Source organism: Somniosus microcephalus, chromosome 6 (genome assembly GCF_052327205.1).
Source record: "Somniosus microcephalus isolate GS21.2 chromosome 6, FLI_Smic_1.0, whole genome shotgun sequence".
Classification (NCBI taxonomy): domain Eukaryota; kingdom Metazoa; phylum Chordata; class Chondrichthyes; order Squaliformes; family Somniosidae; genus Somniosus; species Somniosus microcephalus.
Window position 1 is genome coordinate 276899264 of NC_140992.1, and position 23767 is coordinate 276923030.

General features: G+C 45.6%; 1 protein-coding gene across 6 annotated transcripts in view; it reads left to right on the forward strand.

Annotated features, from left to right (window-relative positions):
- ciao2b (cytosolic iron-sulfur assembly component 2B) overlaps positions 1-23767 on the forward strand; it is a 49252-nt gene that overhangs the window by 19680 nt on the left and 5805 nt on the right. The window contains exons 6-7 of one of the 6 annotated variants that reach the window (XR_015078874.1): positions 15687-15840; positions 17187-19875. The exons of 1 other annotated variant lie outside the window; for it this stretch is intronic. Coding sequence is in view for 1 of the 5 variants with exons in the window: in XM_085991884.1 (XP_085848010.1) it covers positions 21248-22645 (1398 nt within the window). In the remaining 4 variants the exon portion in view is untranslated. Of the gene's footprint in view, positions 1-15686; positions 15841-17186; positions 23763-23767 lie in introns of those variants that run through there. 4 more of the 6 variants (XR_015078872.1, XR_015078873.1, XM_085991884.1 and 1 more) reach the window with 4 other exon arrangements.

Below are 23767 nucleotides of genomic sequence, written 5' to 3' on the forward strand. Positions count from 1 at the left end.
GGAAAGGGGAACCGCCTAACATCTAACTGAATTCTCCTCTTCCATTACTCCCTGGTCTCTCCCCCGGCCCCCCCTCCCCCGCCCCCAACCTATTCTTTAGAGAGACACTGCAGAACGTTTCGGGCAGTGTGTGGGAGCTGAAGGTGTCTCGCTGACCATTTTGCCTCTGGAAGTATTTCTCCCTCAGGAAAGGACACACGGTGAAGGACAACATCAGACTTTTACACAGAATGTACGGCACAGAAACAGGCCATTCGGCCCACATGGTCCGTGCCGGTGTTTCTGCTCCACATGAGCCTCCTCCCACCCCTACTTCATCTCGCCCTATCAGCATCTCCTATTCCTTTTGCCTTGCACCATCATCCTTTTTGTCATTTAATCCCTCTTGCCTTCCACCCTATCACAGACCTTCCCTTTTGTTCTCCCCTCCCCCCTCTCCCTGCCTCTACACCTGCTTAAAACCTGTTCCATCTCTAACTTATTCCAGTTCTGACGAAGGGTTTCGACCTGAAACGTTAACTCTGTTTCTCTCTCCACAGATGCTGCCTGGCCTGCTGAGTGTTTCCAGCATTTTCTGCTTTTATTCCTTCTATTCCTTTCTCCCTCATATGCTTCTCCTTAAATGTATCTACACTATTCGCCTTGACCACTCCCTGTGGGAGCAAGTTCCACATTCTCACCACTCTCTGAGTAAAGAAGTTTCTCCTGAATTCCCGATTGGATTTATTAGTGACTCTCTTATATTTATGACCTGTAGTTTGGTCTCCCTCACTAGTGGAAACATCTTCTCCACGACTACCTTATCAAACCCCTTCATAATTTTAAAGACCTCCATCAGCCTTCTCTTTTCTAGAGAAACGAGCCCCAGCCTGTTCAATCTTTCCTGATTGTTACAGCCTCTTAGTTCTGGCGATGTGATTTGAGCTGACAGCTCTCTCCTGCAGTGAGATGATTCGCCTCCTCCAGGTATCTTCTCCAGCACGGCCGCCAATAGTGGAGTGATTAAAATCGAGGATGCTCAAGAGGCCAGAATTGGAGGAGCTCGGAGATCTTGGAGGGCTGTTGGGCTGGAGAAGGTTATGGAGATAGGGAGGGGCGAGGCCATGGCGGGATTTGAACACTAAGGATGAGAATTTTAAAATCGAGGTGTTGCCGCACCGGGAGCCAATGTAGGTCAGCGAGCACGGGGTGATGGGTGAAGGGGACTTGGTGCGAGTTAGGACACGGGGCAGCAGAGTTCTGGATGAGCTCAATTTTACGAAGGGTGGAAGTTGGGAGGCCAGCCGGCCAAGAGAGCGTTGGAATAGTCTAAGCAAGTGAGGCTTGGTCTTAAAAGTCAAATGATAGCCATGGATCTCGTGTCCTTTTTGAATTGGATCTAGTCTAATACTGTACCAGTGGGAATTGCTGGGAACCCACTTCAATGGGAAATGCAAAGTCAACCAACTACAAGTTAGTGAGTGAAACTTGGTAAAAACACCACTTCACATCAGTAACTAGCCCCCTTGTGAGAAGATCTCATCGAAAGAAACCAACTGGGCCAAAGAAAGATAGATCTAAGTATTTTCTGAATGGGAGGAAGCGAGGGACTACGGAGGAGCCGAGAGATTGAGGGGCCCAAGTACAGAAATCACTGACAGCTAGTGGACAAGTACAGAAAATAATTTAAAAGGCTAATGGAATTGCATAGAATTTACGGCAAGAAACAGGCCATTCGGCCCAACTGGTCTGTGCCGGTGTTTGTGCTCCACACCAGCCTCCTCCCACCCTCTTCATCTCACCCTATCAGCATATCCTTCTATTCCTTTCTCCTTTTTGTTTATCTAGCTTCCCCTTAAATGCATCTGTGCTATTCGCCTCAACCACTCCCTGTGGTAGCGAGTTCCACATTACGTAAGATCATAAGAATGAGGAGCAGGAGTCGGCCATACGGCCCCTCGAGCCTGCTCCACCATTCAATAAGATCATGGCTGATCTTCGACCACAACTCCACTTTCCTGCCCGATCCCCGTATCCCTTGATTCCCCTACAGTCCAAAAGTCTGTCGATCTCAGCCTTGAATATACTCAACAATTCAGCATCCACAGCCCTCTGGGGTAGAGAATTCTAAAGATTCACAACTCTCAGTGAAGAAATTCCTCCTCATCTCGTCTTAAATGGCCGACCCCTTATCCTGAGACTGTGCCCCCTAGTTCTAGACTCTGCAGCCAGGGGAAACAACCTCTCAGCATCTACCTTTCAATGCCCCTCAGAATCATCTTTGTTTCTGGGTAAAGAAGTTCCTACTGAATTCCCTATTGGATTTATTAGTGGTTATCTTATATTTATGGCTCCTAGTTCTGGTCTCCCCCACAAGTGGAGGCATCTTCTCTGTCTATCCTATCAAACCCTTTCATGATCTTAAAGAGCTCTATCAGGTTATGTTATAGTTATATAAAGCTCTGGTTAGACCACATCTGGAGTACTGGGTTCAGTTCTGGGTACTGCACCTCAGGAAGGATGTATTGGCCTTGGAGGGAGGGGGAGCAGCGCAGATTCCCCAGAACGATACTAAAAGGGTTAAATTATGAGGAATTGTTGCACGACTAGGCTTGTAGTCCCTCGAGTATAGAAGATGGTGAGGTGATCTAACCGGGCTGTTTAAAATGATTAAAGGATTTGATAGGATAGACAGAAACTATTTCCTCTGGTGGGGGGAGTCCAGAACAAGGGGGCAGAACCTTAAAATCAGAGCCAGGCTGTTCAGGGGTGATATCAGGAAGCACTTCTTCACACAAAGGGTGGTGGAAATCTGGAACACTCACCCGCAAAAAAGCTGTTGAGTCTGGGGGGGGTCAATTGAAAATGTCAAAACTGAGATTTTGTTGGGTGTAAGGGTGTTGAGGGTTATCTCATTGAAACTTATAAAATTCTAACAGGACGAGACAGACTAGATGCAGGAAGGATCTTCCTGATGGCGGGGGAGTCCAGAACCAGGGGTCACAGTCTAAGGATAAGGGGTAAGCCATTTAGGACAGAGATGAGGAGGAATTTCTTCAACCAGAGAGTGGTGAACCTGTGGAATTCTCTACCACAGAAGGCAGTTGAGGCCAATTCATTAAATATATTCAAGAAAGAGTTAGATATATTTCTTAAGGCTAAAGGGATCAAGAGATATGGGGAGAAGGCAGGGACAGGGTACTGAATTTGGATGATCAGCCATGATCTCATTGAATGGCGGAGCAGGCTCGAGGGGCCGAATGGCCTACTCCTGCTCCTATCTTCTGTTTCTATGTTACGGAACCAAGGCAGGTACAGGAAACTTTCGATTTACCGGCACCTAAATAACCGGAAATCTCAGTTAACTGGCAAAATTCAGGAGTAGGTTCAGGTAACTTTTATTACTTGCCTTCCTCCATTTGTTGCTATGCAAGAGTTTGGCTACAGCTGTTGCTAAGCTACAGAGACGCTTGCAACTTGTGGCCATTGTTCTGAAGCTAAGCAACAGGGTTTGTTGCTTTATACAGAGCTCTCAGCTCCGTATCTTTTACTATAGCTTTCGGTTATCCGGAATTTTTGATGAACTGGCACCACGTCGGTCCCGTCCGTGCCAGGTAAAAAAAAGTTTCCTGTAGATGGAGTTAAGATACAATCGGAGTGGCGGTACAGGCTCGAGGGGCTGACTGGCCTCCTCCTGTTCCGACATTCCTAAAAGCTGGAAATAGTCAGAAGGGGGTGGGCTATAATTCCTCAATATAAACCAGACCACAATAACGATGGTTATTTGATAGCTTTTTTCTTCCTGTTACTGGGCAGAATAGTTTTTTTTTTCTTCTCGGTTCTCACAGTGCAGCAGCCAGCTATCTTATGTTCTTTTTTATCTCTCATTGCCCTTGAAAAGTACAGTAAGCTACAGGCAGTCTTTCCCAGAGGCAGCTTGGAGCAATAATCTAGGAGCACAAAAATCTCGGCTGACCCTCCCAGTGCAGTACTGAGGGAGTGCTTTCAGATGAGACGTTAAACCGAGGCCCCGTCTGCTCTCTCAGGTGGCTGTAAAAGATCCCAGGACACTATTCCGAAGAAGAGCAGGGGAGTTCTCCCCGGTGCCCTGGGGCCATATTTATCCCTCAACCAACATCACTAAAACCAGATGCTCTGGTCATTATCACATTGCTGTTTGTGGGAGCTTGCTGTGCGCGAATTGGCTGCCACGTTTCCTGCATTACAACAGTGACCACACTTCAAAAAAGTACTTCATTGGCTGTGAAGCGCTTTGGGACGTCCTGAGGTTGTGAAAGGCGCTGGAGAAATGCAAGTTCTTTCCTTTACGGAAAATACCAGACAACACTGCTTCAGGAATATAAACCGTCCCCCCCCCTCCTCCTATTTATAGGTTATTTTTCCGCTGGCCTCTCCCTAGGGATAGTTTTTCTTTCACTTGGCAATGCAAAACAGGAGGAGGAGAGCAACGATTGTTTGCCTTGTGCTGCTTTGAGTGAGTGAAGCTATAATTAAACCTGCAGTAATTTCCAACACTGAAGAGTTTCCAATCTGAGCAGTTAAACACTAAACCTCCGATTAACAAACCTTCAATTAAGGGCAAATGTGAACAAGCCTCTCGGCAGTAAAACCAGTTGGGGACAGCTACCTGCCCAGGGAGCAAAGTACAGCAGAGGCTGGAATCTGAAACCAGCCCAGAAAACGGGGGGGGGAGAGACAATCTGCAAGTCAGGCAGCGTCTGTGGAGAGGACGTGAATCAGCTGTTATTTTGGGTATAAACCCTTCCTCGGGACAGCAGGAGTTCTGAGGAGAGCTTTTAGTTCTGAAATGTCGAGTGACTGGTGTTATCTCAATGGTGCTTCCTGACCTCCTGCGTGTTGCAGTGTGTTTTGGTCTCGCTGACCTACATTGGCTCCTGGTCTGGCAATGCCTTGATTTTTTAAAATTCTCCTCGTATTCCAATCCCCCCGTGGCCACGCCCCTCCCTATCTCTGTAACCTCCTCCAGCCCCACAACCCTTCGAGGTCTCTGCACGCCTCTAATTTGCCCTCTTGTGCATCCCCGATTTTAATCGCTCCACCATTGGTGGCCGTGCCTTCAGCTGCCTGGGCCCTAAGCTCTGGAATTCCCTCCCTAAACCTCTCCGCCTCTCTACCTCTCTCTTCCTTTAAGACACTCCTTAAAACCTACCTCTTAGACTAAGCTTTTGACCTGTCCTAATATCTCCTCCTTTGGCTCAGTGTCAATTTGTGTCTGATTACGCTCCTGTGAAGGGACTTGGGTCATTTTTATGAAGTTTAAAGGCGCTGTATAAATGCACCAGGGATTGAAACTCGGGGATGAGAATTTTAAAATCGTGGCGTTGCCGGACTGGGAGCCAATGTAGGTCAGCGAGCACAGGGGGTGATGGGTGAACGGGACTCGGTGCGAGTTTGCACACGGGCAGCAAAGTTTTGGACGAGCTCAAATTTACGGAGGGTGCAAGGTGGGAGGCCGGCCGGGAGAGTGTTGGAATAGTCGAGTCTGGAGGTAACAGGCATGGATGAGGCAGGGACGGAGACGGGTGATATTAACCCACCAACACCACCAGGGAAAGAAAGATTTAACTGGCCGTTCATCCCCATATGTTTGTGAAGCATAGGCGATCTTTGGAATGCACTGTTCCGGAGGGTGATCCAAGTTAAGAATTGCAACAATGTTTAAGAGGGAGTGGGACAGACATTTGGTGAGAAAATCATTTGAGGAATGCGGGCAGATGTATGTGCATTTCTCTCTTCGAATTCTGGGGCCGTTCAGGTGGGTATGTCCTCTCTAAATTCCAGTGTAAGAGCTTGATGGGACGCCTCGGAAAGCAGCCAACCCAAACACTGACGCCCAGTGGAGCTTGGCACACACACGGGACAATGCAAGTGCAAAGGTGGAACTCCAAGGACACGCTTCCGGGAAAGCTGCAACAGTCCAGAGTGTAGTTTAAAAAGACAAAAAAAACTCCCCATGGTAATCAGGCAAATAGCCCTGGGATATTCATCCAGGGATAGATAGAAAAAACAAAACACGCTGGGGACCTGAACAAAAAGTGGGAAACCCTCAGCCGGTCAGACAATGACTGAAACGGAAAAGATCCTTTCAAGCAGAACCAATGAAAGGATTTCTACTGTAAATTTTGACCTGGCTTTTCTCCTTAAGATACTGACTGACCTCCTGTGTATTCCCAGCAGTGTCTTCCTTTATTTCCAATTTTTTTACCCCTCTAAACAAATTGGCGGCTGCGTTTCCTACATTGCAACAGTGACTGCACTTCAAAAAGTACGCCATTGGATGTAAAGCGCTTTGGGACGTCCTGAGGTCATGAAAGGTGCTACATAAATGCAAGTCTGTCTTTCAGTAGTTGAACTGAATGCTGGGGAATCAGAACTAATTAAGGACAGGATAGTTTACTTAAACAGAACATTCCTTACCGGTGGAGAGTCTAGAACTAGGGGTTACAGTCTCAGGATAAGGGGTCGGCCATTTAGGACTGAGAGGAGAAATTTCTTCACTCAGAGGGTGGTGAATCTTTGGAATTCTCTGCCCCAGAGGGCTGTGGATGCTCAGTCGTTGAGTATATTCAAAATGGAGACGGGACTAAGGGAATCAAGGGATATGGGGATAGGGCAGGAAAGTGGAGTTGAGGTTGAAGATCAGCCATGATCTTATTGAATGGCTCGAGGGGCCGTAAGGCCTACTCTTGCTCCTATTGAATAATTACTTTGCGTCAGTATTTACAGTAAAGGAAGAGGATAGCATGCCAGAAATCCCAAGGAAACTAAATCAGGGATAGGGACTCAATAAAATGAATGTAAGTAAAATAACAGTAATGAAGAAAATAATGGCACTAAAGAGTGACAAATCCCCAGGACCAGATGGTTTCCATCCCATTAAAGGAAGTAGGTGAGCACATTGCAGATGCCCTAACTATAATCTTCCAAAATTCTCTCGATTCAGCAACCGTTCCTTTAGATTGGAAAATTGTGCTATTTAAAAATGCTGAGAGGGAAACCAGGGAATTATAGACCAATTAGCCTAACATCTGTTGATCAGAGAGAGAGCCAGCATGGATTTGTGAAAGGTAGGTCATGCCTGACAAACCTGATTGAATTTTTTGAGGAGGTGACTAAAGTAGTGGACAGGGGAATATAGAAATAAAGAAGATAGGAGCAGGAGTAGGCCATTTGGCCCCTCGAGCCTGCTCCGCCATTCAATGTGATCATGGCTGATCATCCAAATTCAGTACCCGGTCCCTGCTTTCTCCCCATACCCCTTGATCCCTTTAGCCTTAAGAAATATATCCAACTCCTTCTTGAATATCTATCTATCTATATAAAAGGATCCGTCCGTCTGTTTGTCCGCTATACACTCAAAAGTTATAGAGCGTACCTACACATATGTTATATCAAAAGAAAGCTTATGATTAGGGGAGTTTCATAGGCGTATTTACTTTTTGGACAGGCAAAAATTGTTTGGACAGTATACAAAAAACGTTCAAAAATCCGCTCATTAGCGGTTGACCAATCCTACCGCTCATTAGCGTTGAGTGACGTGATGGTTGACCAATCCTACAGTTCAGTGACCTGATGGTTGACCAATCGGTGCATCACGGGGGGCGTTTCATTCCGTGTGTGGGCGGGACCTAATCCTGCAGCCTCCCGAAACGTAGCTGGCATTTTTTTCACTGCTTTTACTCAACAGCGAGCGGGACAGCTGTGGCAGCCTGCCGGAGCGGGAGGTGAGTTGGGGTCACTCGGTCCGGGCCTGACAACTGCTCAGCCCGAGACGCAGAGCGGGGGAGCGGCAGCGGCCGGCCGTAAACCGCCCGGCCCTGTAAACTGCTGTTTTACAAAAAAGCCCTGGCAACGCCGGGCCCCCCCCAGCTAGTATTTAATGTATTGGCCTCTACTGCCTTCTGTGGTAGAGAATTCCACAGGTTTACCACTCTCAGGGTGAAGAAATTCATCCTCATTTCTGTCCTAAATGGCCTACCCCTTATCCTTAGACTGTGACCCCTGGTTCTGGACTCCCCGACCATCGGGAACATCCTTCCTGCATCTAGTCTGTCCAGTCCTGTCAGAATTTTATAAGTTTCAATGAGATCCTCTCTCATTCTTCTAAACTCCAGCGAGTACAATCCCAATCGACCCATTCTCTCATACGTCATTCCTGCCATCCCAGGTATCAGCCTGATGAATCTTCACTGAACTCCTTCCATGGCAAGGACATCCTTCCTCAGATAAGGCGACCAAAACTGCACACAATACTCAAGATGTGGTCTCACCAAGGCCCTGTACAACTGCAGCAAGACATCCTTGTTCCTGTACTCGAACCCTCTTGCTACGAAGGCCAACATGCCATTTGCCTTCTTAACCGCCTGCTGCACCTGCATGCTTACCTTCAGCGACTGGTGCACAAGGACACCCAGGTCTCGTTACACTTCCCCCTTCTCCCAATCTATTGCCATTCAGATAATAATCTGCCTTCCTGTTTTTGCCACCAAAGTGGATAACCTCGCATTTATCCACGTTATATTGCATCTGCCATGCTTTTGCCCAATCACCCAACCTGTCCAAATCATCCTGGAGTTTCTCGGCATCCTCCTCACAGCACACACGCCCACCCAGCTTTGTGTCGTCTGCAAATTTGGAGATATTGCATCTAGTTCCCTTGTTTAGATCATTAATATATATTGTGAATAGCTGGGGTCCAAGGACCGATCCCTGCGGTACCCCACTAGTCACTGCCTGCCACTCGGAAAAAGACCCGTTTATTCCAACTCTTTGCTGATGTCTATGGATATTATTTATATGGACTTCCAGAAGGCATTTGGTAAAGTCCCACATAAGAGACTGTTATCTAAGGTAGAAGCCCATGAAATTGAGGGTAAATTGTTGGCCTGGTTAGGAAATTGGCTGAGCAGCAAGAGACAGAGCAGGGATAATGGGCAGGTACTGTAATTGGCAGGAGGTGACTAGTGGTGTCCCCCAGGGATCTGTGTTGGGGCCTCAACTATTCACAGTATTTATTAACAACTTAGATGATGGCATAGAATGTCATGTATCCAAATTTGCTGATGACACAAAGATAGGCGGCAGTGTAGGTGGAAGCATAAAATTACAAAGGGATATTGACAGATTAAGTGAATGGGCAAAACTGTGGCAAATGGATTTCAGTGTAGGTAAATGTGAGGTCATCCACTTTGGACCTAAAAAGGATAAACAGGGTACTTTCTGAATGGTGAAAGGCTAAAGACAGTGGAGGTCCAAAGAGACTTGGGGGTCCAGGTACATAGATCATTAAAATGTCACGAACAGGTACAGAAAATAATCAAAAAGGCTAATGGAATGCTGGCCTTTATATCTAGAGGACTAGAGTACAAGGGGGTAGAAGTTATGCTGCAGCTGTACAAAGCCCTGGTTAGACCAGACCTGGAGCACTGGGAGCAGTTCTGGGCACCACACCTTAGGAAGGATATATTGACCTTGGAGGGAGTGCAGCGTAGGTTTACCAGAATGATACCTGGACTTCAAGGGTCAAGTTATGAGGAGAGATTACACAAACTAGGGTTATATTCCCTGGACTTTAGAAAGTTAAGGCGTGATCTGATCGAAGTTTTCAAGATAAGAACATAAGAAATAGGAGCTGGAGTAGGCCATTTGGCCCTTCGAGCCTGCTCTGCTATTCAACAAGATCATGGCTTAGCTTCTACCTCAACTCCACCTTCCGGCACTATCCCCATATCCCTTAGTCCCAAAAATTGTATATGCTCAACAACTGAGCCTCCACAGCCCTCTGGGGTAGAGAATTCCATAAGATTCACAACCCTCTGAGTGAAGAAATTTCTCCTCATCTCAGTCCTAAATGGCCGACCCCTTATTCTGAGACTGACCCCGTGTTCTAGATTCTCCAGCCAGGGGAAACATTTTCCCAGAATGAATCCTGTCAAGCCCCTTAAGAATTTTATATGTTTCAATGAGATCACCTCTCATTCTTCTAAACTCTAGGGAATATAGGCCTAGTCTACTCCATCTCTCCTCAGGGCAATCCCCTCATCCCAGGAACCAGTCCAGTGAACCTTTGTTGCACTCCCTCTAAGGTAAGTATGTCTTTCCTTAGGTAAGGAGACCAGAACTGTACACAATACTCCAGGTGTGGCCTCACCAATGCCCTGTATAATTGTAGCATAGTGGTTAGCACTGTTGCCTCACAGCACCAGGGACCCGGGTTCAAATCTGGCCTCGGGCGACTGTCTGTGTGGAGTTTGCACATTCTCCCTGTGTCTGCGTGGGTTTCCTCCGGGTGCTCCGGTTTCCTCCCACAGTCCAAAGATGTGCGGGTTAGGTTGATTTGGCTATGATAAATTGACCCTTAATGTTAGGGGATTAAATACGTGGGGTTACGGGGATAGGGTGGGATATGTGTCGGTGCAGGCTCGATGGGCCGAAATGGCCTCTATCTGCACTGTAGATTCTGTGATTCTTTACTCTCATACTCTAATCCCTTTGTAACAAAAGCTAACATACCATTTGCTAGTTACATCCTGCCAACCCAAAAAAGTCCTGTTTATTCCTACTCTTTGTTTTCAGTCCATTAACCAATCCTCAATCCATGCTAATATATTACTCCCAATCCTATGAGTCCTAATTTTGTGTAATAACCTCTTGTGTGGCAACTTATCGAATGCTTTTTGAAAATCCAAATACGCTACATCCACTGGTTCCCCTTATCCATCCTACTAGTTACATCTTCAAAAAACTCTAACAGATTGTCAAACACTATTTCACTTTCATAAAAAACCATGTTGACTCTGCCTAATCATATTACGATTTTCTAAGTGTCTTGTTACCACGTGCCTAATAATAGATTCTAGCATTTTGCCCACTACTGATGTCAGGCTAACTGGCCTATAGTTCCCCATTTTTTCTTTTCCTCCTTACTCAAATAGCGGGGTTATGTTTGCTACCTTCCAATCCTTGGGGACTATTCTAGAATCTAGGGAATTCTAGAAGATTAATACCAGTGCATCCACTATCTCTGCAGCCACCTCTTTTAAAACCCGAGGATGCAGGTCGTCAGGTCCAGGGGATTTGTCGCCACTTAGTCCCATTAATTTCTCCAGTACTATGTCTTTACTTATACTGATTTCTTTAAGTACCTCATTCTCTCTAGATCCTTGGTTCCCCATTATTTCCGGAATTTTTTTGTGTCTTCTACCGTGAAGGCAGATACAAAGTATATGTTTAATGTCTCTGACATTTCCTTATTGCCCATTATAATTTCCCCTGTCTCTGCCTCTAATGGGCCCACGTTTACTTTCACTAATCTCTTCCTATTTACATACCTATAGAAACGTTTACAATCTTTTTATGTCTCTTGCTAATTTACTGTCATTCATTTTTCTCTTTCCTTATCAATTTCTTGGTCCTCCTTTGCTGAATTCTAAAATCCTCCCAATCCTCAGGCTTACTACTCTTTTTGGCAACATTATAAGCCTCTTCCTGTGATCTAATACTATCTTTAACTTCTCTTGTTAGCCACAGTTGGACCACTTTTTCTGTGGGGTTTTTGTGCCTTAATGGAATGTATATTTGTTGTAAATTATGTATTAATTCTTTAAATGCGAGCCATTGCTTGTCTACCATCATACCTTTTATTGTAGTTTCCCAATCTACCTGAGCCAACTCGCCCCTCATACCCACGTATTTGCTTTGTTTAGATTTAAGACCCTAGTTTCGGATTTAACTAAATCACTTTCAAACTGAATATAAAATTCTATCATATTATGGTCACTCTTCCCTAAAGGCCCCTTTATTACACGGTTATTAATTAAACCTTTTTCATTCCCCAATACTAGATCTAAAATAGCCTGTTCCCTGTTGGTTGCTCAACATACTTATCTAGAAAACTATCTTGTATACATTCCATGAATTCGTCCTCCACACTATTACTGCAAATTTGGTTTGCCCAGTCTATATGTAGATTAAAGTCCCCCATGATTACTGTATTATCCTTGTTACATACGCCTCTAATTTCCTGATCTATACTCTGCCCTACATTACAACTACTGTTTGGGGGCCTATAAACAACTCCCACCAATGTTTTCTGCCCCTTGCTGTTTCTTAGTTCCACCCAAACTGATTCTACTTCTTGATTTTCGGAGCTAAGATCCTTTCTCTCTACTGTCTTTATCCCATCCTTTATTATCAGGGCTACCCCTCCTCCTTTTCCATTTTGCCTATCTCTTCTAAAAGTTAAATATCCAGGAATATTTAGTTCCCAACCTTGGTCACTTTGCAACCTCGTCTCCGTAATGGCTATTAGATCAAACCTACTCATTTCTATCTGTGCTATTAATTCATCTATCTTGTTGCGAATGCTACGTGCATTCAGATATAGTGCCTTTAGCTTTAACTTTTTTCTATTTTTCCCTGATGTCTCCTTAGTTCTAATTCCCTTATTACCTTTGTTACTCTCTCTGTCCCTTCCTGACCCACTCTGCTTATTTTTACCCAAACTCTGCTCTGCTCTCGAGCCTTGACATTTCTCTCGCTGCTTTTAAATTTACTCTTTACTGAATCCTCCCGCCCCCACTTCATTCGTTTAAAGCCCTCTCTACTGCCCTAGTTATTCGATTCGCCATGACACTGGTTCCAGCCCAGTTTAAGTGGAGCCCATTCCAACGGAACAGCACCCTCTTTCCCCAGTACTGGAGCCAGTGGCCCATGAAGCAAAACCTCTGCCTCCCACACCACTCTTTGAGTCACGTGTTTAACCTTCTAATCTGCTTATCCCTATGCCTATTGGCATATGGCTCAGGTAACAATCCAGAGATTATTATCTTTGAGGTTCTGCTTTTTAATTTGGACCCCAACTCCTCCAACTGTCTCAGCAGAACCTCATTCCTAGTTCTACCTATGTCGTTGGTTCCGACGTGAACCTCGACAACTGGATCCTCCCCCTCCCACTCCCAAGTTCTCCTCCAGCTGTGACGAGATGTCTTTAACCCTGCACCGGGCAGGCAACACGACCCTCCGAACTCTAGGTCGCAGCTGCAGAGAACAGTATCTATCCCCCTGACTATACTGTCCCCTACCACAACTACATTCCCTTTCACTCCCCCCACTTGAATGGCCTCCTGCACCATGGTGCCATGGTCAGCTTGCTGGTCCATCCTGCAGGCTTTTCCCTCATCCACACAGGCAGCAAGAACCTCATACCTGTTGGACAAGGGCAAAGCCTGAGGCTCCTCCAGCACTGCACCTGGGGTCCCCTTACCTGCCTGAGTTACAGTCACACCCTCCTGTCCCTGACCACTAACCAGACCTGGACCACTACCTAACCTAAGGGGTGTGACTGCCTCCTGGATCAAAGTGTCCAGGTAACTTTCCCCATCCCTGATGTCCCACAGTGTCTGCACTTCAGACTCCAGCTCAAAAACTCTGAGCTAAAGTTCCTCAAGATGCAGGCACTTACTGCAAACGTGGTTTTCCGGGATCACAAACTCCCACAGGTTGCAGTTGCGGCACACCACCTGCACTGCCATCCCTATATGACCTTGTTTTATTTGATTAAAATTGTATTTAGGTAACTTAGTTTACAGTTTAGTTTCTTGACTACTTATTTGATCTAGATTAAGTTATGGGTAAATGAAATTAAATATCTACCTGTAACACAAAACACTACAAGTAGTGGAACAGAAAGCAGCAACTCTTTCCCTGAATTCCCACTCTCTCCAAATTCCTAAATAAAACACTCTGTTTAATACCACTGTGCTTCTGCAGGAATGTACACTTTTATACTCTAGGAGCCTCACCCAATTTACAAGTGTTGACTCAGCTCCCCTGCTCCTGGTGATGAGCGCCTAGTCAAGACAAACACTTACAGCTGACTGACAGTTAACTGCCACTGGCAGGCAGCTTCTGTTAACTACAGTTTTTTAAGTTCTAGGTTAAAATCAAAATGTTCAACTAAATTTCACTTTTTACAGCTACTACTCACCCATTAAGGGGAACAGATAGGGTAGATAGAGAGAAATTATTTCCGCTGGTTGGGGATTCTAGGACTAGGGGGGTACAGTCTAAAAATTAGAGCCAGGCCTTTCAGGACGGTAGAGAGGAATCCTCGGTTGAGGAAAAGGGAAGACATGTCGGAAGCATTAGTATGGAAGGTGGCCTCGTCAGAGCAGATGCGGCGGAGACAGAGAAACTGGGAGAATGGAATAGAGTCCTTACAGGAAGCAGGGTGGGAGGAAGTGTAGTCCAGGTAGCTGTGGGAGTCAGTGGGCTTATAGTGAATGTTTGTCAATAGCCTATCCCCAGAGACGGAGACAGAGAAGTTGAGGAAGGGAAGAGTCAGATGAACCATGTGAAGGTGAGGGAAGGGTGGAAATTGGAAGCAAAGTGAATGAAATTTTCTAGTTCAGGGCGAGAGCATGAAACGGCACCGATACTGTCATCAATGTACCGGAAAAAGGGGTGAGGAAGGGGACCCGAATAGGACTGGAACAAAGAATGTTCCACATATCCCACGAAAAGGCAGGCATAGCTAGGACCCATGCGGGTACCCATAGCAACACCTTTAATTTGGAGGAAGTGAGTGGAGTCAAAGGAGAAGTTGTTCAATGTGCGAACAAGTTCAGCCAGGCGGAGGAGGGTGGTGGTGGATGGGGACTGGTTGGGCCTCTGTTCAAGGAAGAAACGGAACGCCCTCAGGCCATCCTGGTGGGGGATGGAGGTGTAGAGGGATTGTACGTCCATAGTGAAAAGGAGGCGGTTGGGGCCGGGAAACTGGAAACTGTTAAAGTGGAGGAGGGCATTGGAAGAGTCGCAAATGTAGGTGGGAAGAGACTGGACAAGGGGAGAAAAAATAAAGTCGAGATAGGAAGCGATAAGCTCCGTGGGGCAAGAACAGGCTGAAACGATGGGTCTACCGGGGCAGTCCTGTTTGTGGATCTTGGTAAGGAGATAGAAACAGGCTGTGCAGGGTTGGGGAACTATGAGGTTGGCAGCGGTGGAGGTAAGATCTCCAGAGGAGATGAGGTCAGTGACAGTCTTGGAAACGATGGCTTGATGTTCGGTAGTGGGGTCATGGTCCAGGTGGAGGTAAGAGGAGGTGTCGGAGAGTTGGTGTTCAGCCTCCGCTAGGTAGAGGTCAGTTCGCCAAATAACAACAGCGCCACCCTTGTCAGCAGGTTTAATGACAATGTTGGGGTTGGATCTGAGAGAATGGAGTGCTGCAAGTTCAGAGGGAGGTAGGTTGGAGTGAGTGAGGGGAGCAGAGAAATGGAGACGGCCGATGTCACGCCGGCAGTTTGCAATGAAAAGATCTAGAGAGGTTATGAGGCCAGAGGGAGGGGTCCAGGTAGAACGAGAATTCTGAAAACTGGAGAAAGGGTCCGCTGTGCGGGGGGGAAACCCCTGGCCAAAGAAATGGGCACGGAGACGAAGGCGATGGAAAAAGAGCTCAGCATTGTGCCGAGCTCGAAATTCATTGAGGTGGGTGTAATGAGTATGGCGTTTACTTTTTCCATATCTGGCTCTATTCCTTTACCAGATAGATTATCTCCTAGGAAAGGGAGTTCCTGGACGCCTAAGTGACACTTGGCTTTGTTGAGCTTCAGTCCATGCCAGCGTATGCTCTGTAGCACTTTAGTCAGTCTCTCATTGTGTTCTTTCAGTGTGGAGCCCCAGATGATGATGTCATCAACATAGACCCGAACTCCTTCCAGACCTTCAATTATGTGTTCCATCGCTCTATGAAAGATTTCAGATGCAGATATTATCCCGAAAGGCATTCTGAGGAAACAATACCTGCCAAATGGTGTGTTGAAGGTACAGTATTTGGTGCTCTCTTCATCCAGTTTTAGTTGCCAAAATCCTTGTGAGGCATCGAGCTTTGTGAAGTATCTGGCACCTGACATTTCACTGGTGATTTCTTCTCGCTTGGGAATCTGGTAGTTTTCACGTTTTATGTTTGCATTTAAGTCCTTTGGATCCATGCATACTCTTAGATCATTGTTCTTTTTCTTTACACATACCATGGAGTTAACCCAGTCTGCTGGCTCTTCGACTTTCCTGATGACTCCTAGTGTGGTCATTCTGTCCAGTTCTTTCTTGAGCTGGTCACGCAGGGGTGCTGGAACTCTCCGTGGAGCATGTACCACTGGCTGAGCATCCTCCTTTAGCTGGATCTTGTAAGTGAATGGTAGAACTCCAAATCCTTTGAACACATCCTGGAAATTACTCACTACAGAATCCATTGAGTCATCTGGTCTGCTTATGGCACAGTTTATACGGTAGACTCTCTTGACCAGTTCTAAGTCCTCACAAGCTTTGTCACCTAGTAGTGAATCAAATCCTTCAGCCACAACAGAAAACATGAGATGATGCACTTTGTCTTTGACTGTCACTTTAAGTGTGCATACACCTAAGCTATCTATTTTCTGACCATTATAGTTCTTCAGTAGTACTGACTTTTTCTGTATTTTGGGCTTTTCTTTCATATTTTTAATGTCACTCATACTGATTAAGTTTGCTTTTGCCCCAGTGTCTAGTTTCAATGTAACTAATGCTCCATTTACCTGCAGTGACATCATCCATTTGTCCTCTTTTACTGCATTAACTTTATGTTCAGCATTGTCCATTCCTGAGGGCTGCACATTTTCTGTATCCTTTTCAATATTGTCACATGACACCATTCCTACAAAAAAAGTCTCACTTAAATCAGTGTCCTCAATCACATTGACTTGTTGCCCTTTCTTTGTTTTTACTTTTGAAAAGCATTGTTTGGCAAAGTGATTCCATTACATTTTGTGCAGATTTTCCCAAACGCTGGGCATTGTCTTGACTGGTGCTGGTAACCACAGCGTTTACAATTAAAAATTCCATCCTCCGATTGCTTTGCATTTCTGTTCTGCCCATGTTTCTTCCCCTTTGTAGGACACAGCAGCACTATCACTTACTACAGTCGCATTATTATTAATTTCACTGAAAGTCTTTGCGTGCTGTTGAGCTAGCTCACTGGCATGGCATATTTTCACAGCATTCTCCAATGTTAGTTCGGTTTCTCTCAACAGACGTTCCCTGACCTTTTTATCATGAATACCAAACACAATCTGGTCACGAATCATGGATGATTTCAGTTCAGAGAAATTATATGTCTGTGCTTTCTTTTTCAGATCGGTCACAAAGCTATCAAAAGTCTCATTTTGCTGCTGTGTCCGTGAACGGAACACGTACCTCTCATAGGTCTCGTTCTTTTTTGGAGAACAATGTGTATCAAACTTCTTTAGCACATCGTCCATCTTTCCTCTGTCCTCCTCTTGATCAAATACAAAAGTATTAAATACCTCTATCGCCTGTGGGCCTGCAACCGTGAGCAGTAACGCTATTTTCCTTGCGTCTGGCATCATACCGAACCCGATGGCAGCAATGTAGAGTTCGAATTATTGTTTGAAAGTCCGCCAATTGCAGTCGACATTCCCCGTGAGTTTCAAACCCTCCAGTGGCTTCAAATTCTCCATGTCGCGTTTCACAATATTCAGCAGATATTACCAATCCTGGTACCATGTTATGTTCATAAATATATAGACATTTTCATTATGAACAGCTAGCTTGTGCTAGTCATTTATTCAGAAATGCCCCGACCCACTGACAAAAAAAGGAGTGCTACGCATCATGGGGATGATAAACTTCATTGGAAAGTTCATTCCTAACTTGTCAGCCAAGACAGCCTGTCTGCGAGACCTGCTACATAAAACAAATGAGTTCGCATGGACAGAAAGACATGAACAAGAGTGGATGAACCTCAAAACAGTGCTGACAACCACACCTGTACTCACCTTCTTTGACCCAACAAAGAGAATCAAAGTGTCAACGGATGCATCAAAAGATGGCCTAGGCGCGGTCTTGCTACAAGCAGAGGGTGAAGATTGTAAGCCTGTTGCCTATGCCTCCAGGTCTATGACTGATTCTGAGTGTCGATACGCCCAGATTGAAAAGGAATGTCTAGGCTTGGTAGTTGGACTAGAAAAGTTCCATGGCTACATATATGGACTTCCCACCTTCACAGTTGAGACAGACCACTGCCCACTGGTTGCCATCATAAAAAAAAACCTGAATGAGATGTCTCCAAGGATTCAACGACTCAGGATGAAGCTGCAAAGATATGACTTTGAACTGATCTACACACCAGGCAAACACATAATGTTAGCAGATGCACTATCCCGAGCACCCACAACGAGTCATGTGAGCTCTACTAAGGAAGATGTGGATGTTCATGTGAGTATGATCACTGCTGCGCTGCCCGTGTCAGACACAAAATCAAAGCAGATAGCAGAAGAAACAGTAAAAGATACAGTGTTATAAACAGTAATAGAGAGCATTCATCATGGTTGGCCAAAAGGTTCCTGTCCAAAGTACTATCACATCAGGTCAGAGTTGAGTGTCGCAAGTGGACTATTACTAAAACAGAACAGAATAGTCATTCCACAGGCTCTACGTCGAGACATGCTCAAAAGGATTCATGAGGGACACCTCGGAATTGAAAAATGCAAAAGGAGAGCAAGAGACACTGTTTATTGGCCTGGCATAAATAAGGACATTGAGAACATGATAGGCGAATGTGAGACATGTCAGAAACACCAAAACAAACAAGCAAAGGAACCAATGATAGTAGCTGACTTACCAACAACACCGTGGCAAAAGGTTGGTATGGACCTTTTTCATTTGAATGGTAAAGACTATCTATTAGTGATTGACTACTATTCTAACTATCCTGAGATGGCGCTGCTCTCAAGCACATCAGCAAGCAGTGTCATAATGCATGTTAAATCCATCTTCGCCAGACATGGAATTCCCAGGATTGCCGTTAGCGACAATGGTCCGTGCTTCAACTGTAAGGAGTGGCAACAGTTTGCAGCACATTATGACTTTCAGCACATCACATCCAGTCCTCTGTATGCTCAGTCGAATGGCAAGGCAGAGAAAGGTGTTCAAGTTCTCAAACAGCTACTGAAGAAAGCAACAGAAAGCAAGTCTGATCCTTATCTCGCCCTGCTGAGCTACCGAGCCTCCCCTTTAGACTGTGGTTCTTCACCTGCTGAACTCCTAATGGGTCGCAAGTTGCGCACCATGCTACCCTGCTGTGCAAAAGAAAAACAGAGTAAGGAACTGAGACAGAGACTTCAACTGTTAAAGCTGAAACAGTAATCACACTATGACAAGTCATCCAAAACTCTGAAACCATTGACAAGGGATGATGTTGTCAGGATTGAGGATCCAGATGCATGGAACAGGAAAGCTACAGTTCCTGAGGAAGTAGGACCAAGGTCATACACTGTTAGAACTGAGGAAGGACAGATCCTCAGGAGGAACCGCCGTTCCCTCCTGAAAACACGAAACTATCCAAGAGCAAATCGATGACAATGCCACAACTGAATCTTGTCACTCACCACCAGAATAATCTAACACAAACACACATACAGGCTCTCATGAAAACACATCAGACTTGCCTGTGCTGAGATGATCCACATGTGAAGTAAAAAAGCCTGATAGACTTAATCTTTGAGTACAAAGATAACTATAATAAAAGAATGAAAAGCTTAGAGTTCATAAAGTAAAGCTTTGAAAATGTGTTGACTGTTGTGAAGATGTTTATGTCGTTATGATTGATTGATATTGATTGATACTGATTTTGTTTAACCTCTAAGGAAGGGGGATGTAATGATCATTCTAGAATGGTACACTAGGTGGAGCTGTATGTTTAGTAGGGGGCGACCCACAAGGCAGTAGTCAAGATGGATGCCTGTACACTAGCCCACATGGCTGAATAAATGACTAGCACAAGCTAGCTGTTCATAATGAAAACGTCTATATATATTTATGAACATAACAGTGGGGGCATAAGGGGATGAAGCTCAGGGCTTTGCTGAGGATTGATCGGGGTCAGAGAGGGGAAGGTCAGAAGGGATAGTCAAAGCACGGCAGGGGGTGAGGTTAGAAGGGATGGGGTCAGAGAAGAGTGAACGGGAAGAAGGTTCTGGAGGGGCGTTGGTGTCCAAGAGTTGTTGAAGTTTACCATCCTTGACACCTGAAAGGAATAAAACTTTTGTTAAATCGCCGAATGAGGCGAAGGATGAAATGGAACTGTGGACCAGGACAACTTTGAGATAGAGTGCGTCGGTGCTGCTGAAGAGAGAGGTCGAGAGTGTTCATGTGACGGCGCATGGCGCCATTGCCATTTGCACCTCACCTAGAGTCATCTTTTGTTTCTTAACTTGTCCCATTACCATCTCCTTTTGCCTTGCACCATCATCCCTTTTGTCTCTTAATCTCTCCTGCCTTCCATCCTATTACAGTCACACACCATCATTGACTGTTATATCTGCTACCATTGAAGGGTTCTCTATAGCTAAACAAAACATCCTCGCTACATTATGCAATGAGTTGGCGTGTGATGTCCTCTGCCTGCAGGAGACACATAGAGGAAGTGAGAACAACCGCCCAAAAATACCAGGAATGGTCCTGGCTATTGAAAGACCTCATCGACAATATGGCAGTGCTGTATTTGTTAGAGCTGGTTCAGTTGTAGAAGCCACTTCTAAAACAGAGGAGGACAACATCGAAATTCTAACCGTAGAGCTGAGCAAAGTAGTAGTGACCTCAGTGTACAAGCCACCTGGCACAGATTTCAGCTTCTCTAACCCTGTACCCAACCTGCACAATAAACCACAGATCATCATTGGAGACTTTAATAGCCACAGTACCCAATGGGGGTACAAGAAGACTAACAACGATGGAGAAGCAGTCGAAGAATGGATGGACGCTAACCAGCTTAGTCTCATCTACGATCCTAAATTGCCAGCCTCCTTCCACAGTGCCCGCTGGAAGTGTAGATATAATGCAGATCTTGCCATTGCCAGCAACGACATCGCTGGCCTCTGCAAGAAGCTTGTCACAGACACAACACCGTCCTATTGGCATCCAGGTAAATGCAGCAGTGTTACCAACCGTCGTACCATTCAAAAGGCGCTTCAACTTCAAGAAGGCCGATTGGAACGGTTTTACACGAGCACTTGACCGCAAGATTAAACGCATTAAACTACTACCTGAGCACTACAACCTCTTTGCAAAAGCTGTCCAAAAAACAGCTAGAAGGAAGATCCCCCGAGGTTGCAGAGTATACTACATCCCTGGTCTCACCAAGGAGAATGCTGAACTCTACTGAGAGTATGTTTCAATGTTTGAATCTGACCCCTTCTCAGAGGAAACAATATCTACCGGTGAGAGGGTGATGTTAAGTATCTCTCAAGAACGTCAAAACACCTGGAACACCTTGATAGAGACAACAGATCTTACAAAAAACAGCAAGAAGGCATGGTCTCTCATACGCAAACTTGGAGGTGATCCCAAGAAAGCTGCCCAACATCCAAATGTGTCTGCTAACCAAGTTGCACACCAGTTGCTCCTAAATGGAAAAATCAACAAGAAACAACCAAGAGCACAACTAGATAGGAAGAAGTACAGCGATGATCCTGGCTTCACTAGACCATTCACCATGGAAGAGCTGGAAACTGGTATATCTAGTCTAAAACACGGGAAAGCAATTGGTCTTGACAACATAGCAACGGAGCAGATAAAGCATTTTGGACAGCAAGCAAAGAAATGGCTCCTACAATTGTTCAACCACTGTCTGGCAACACACAAGCTACCTAATATCTGGCAGAAGGCACATGTAATAGCACTATTAAAGCCTGGAAAAGATCCCTCAGATCCTAAGAGTTTTCGGCCAATTTCACTGGTTTGCCACACCTATAAGCTGTTTGAACGCCTGATACTCAATAGGATAGCACCAACTGTAGATGAGAAGATCATTCCAGAGCAAGCAGGTTTCCGCCCCGGCAAATCAACAACAAGCCAACTGCTCAACCTCACACAACACATCGAAGATGGTTTTGAGCAAGGGATGGTAACAGGTGCTGTTTTTGTAGACCTGTCAGCAGCAGACGATACAGTGAACCATAGACGTCTCCTCTGCAAGATTCTAGAGATGACAAAAGAGATTCACTTAACAGAGCTGTTAGAAAGCATGCTTCAGAATCGCCGGTTCTATGTTGAACTAGGTGGGAGGCGCAGCAGGTGGCGTATTCAGAAGAATGGTCTCCCTCAGGGAAGCGTGCTTGCACCGCTGCTGTACAACATCTACACGAATGACCAACCTATAGATGGTGCCACACACCATTTTATATATGCTGATGACTTATGTGTCACTGCCCAAAGCACTGATTTTAACACCGTGGAGAAAATGCTTTCTGAGGCCTTGGAGGGACTAAAATCCTACTATGAAGAAAACCACCTTCGCGCAAACCCATCAAAGACGCAAGTTTGTGCATTCCACCTCAGAAACCGTGAAGCCAAACGCCAGCTGAAAGTAACCTGGTGTGGAGCAACACTGACGCATTACGAGCACCCTATCTACTTAGGAGTCACCCTTGACCGATGCCTCACCTTCAAGAACCACATCGAGAAGACAAAGGCAAAAGTGAGCGCACGAAACAACATCCTGAATAAACTCACTAACACAAGATGGGGAGCAAGCCCGAAAACAAGCAAGGTCCCAATCCATGTTCTTTCCTGATGGCCCTCGACCAAGACTTCTGACCAGCATTGGATCCGGCCATTTAATTGTGTGAGGACATTCCAGGCGGACATTTCAGATGCTGAAAGTTTCCAAACTGGACAATCTGTCAGCCATCCGTACAATCAAATACAACGGTTGCCGTGGAATTAACCGACGGTGACCGGACGTGAATCGTTAGGTAAAAGTATCACCGTGCCTGCTAAACTCCACTATGGCACCGCCCTTATTCCCACTTTGACCCCCGGTGCGCGTTTCCAACGATGAGCTTCGCCCGCAAGCAGCGCAGACTGGAAAGCCGTGGCGAACACCTTGATTTCCCAATACTGATTCCCAGCGGAAGAGGCACTTCCTGCAAGTTGGAACATCATAAGAACAGGAGGCCATTCAGCCCCTCGAGCCTGTTCCGCCATTCAGTTAGATCATGGCTGATCTGTATCTTAACTCCATCTACCCACCTCGGTTCTGTAAATTTCAATTGACCCCCAGCCTCTACAGCTTTATGGGGGAGAGAATTCCAGATTTCCACTATCCCTTGAGTGGAGAAGTGCTTCCTGACACCTCCCCTGAACGGCCTGGCTCTAATATTAAGATTATGTCCTCTTGCTCTGGACTCCCCCCACCAGAGGAAATAGTTTCTCTCTGTCTACCCGATCAACTCCTTTAATTATCTTAACCACCTCGATAAGATCGCCCCTTAATCTCCTGTACACGAGAGAATACAAGTCTAGTCTATGCAACCTGCCCTCGTAATTTAACCCTTTTATCATTCTGGTGAATCTGCATTGCACCCCCTCCAAGGTCAGTATATCCTGTCTGAGGGGCAGTGTCCAGAACTGAACGCAGTGTCCAGATGGGGTCTAACCAGAGCTTTACACAACTGAAGCATCACTTCCACCCCTTTGTATTCCAACCCCTTGAGATGAAGGCCAACATTCCATTAGCGTTGGACTCTCCAATGTGGGAAGCGGGGATCCCCACTCCTGCTTTCGGAATCCCTTATCTAACAGCACCACGTAGTCGGTGTTAGTTAATCCGGATCTGTTGTAAAGTGGAGTTGATTGTTGCAAAATGGCCCATTGATTAAATTCAGTAACTAATGATCTCACTGGAAACTCTGCA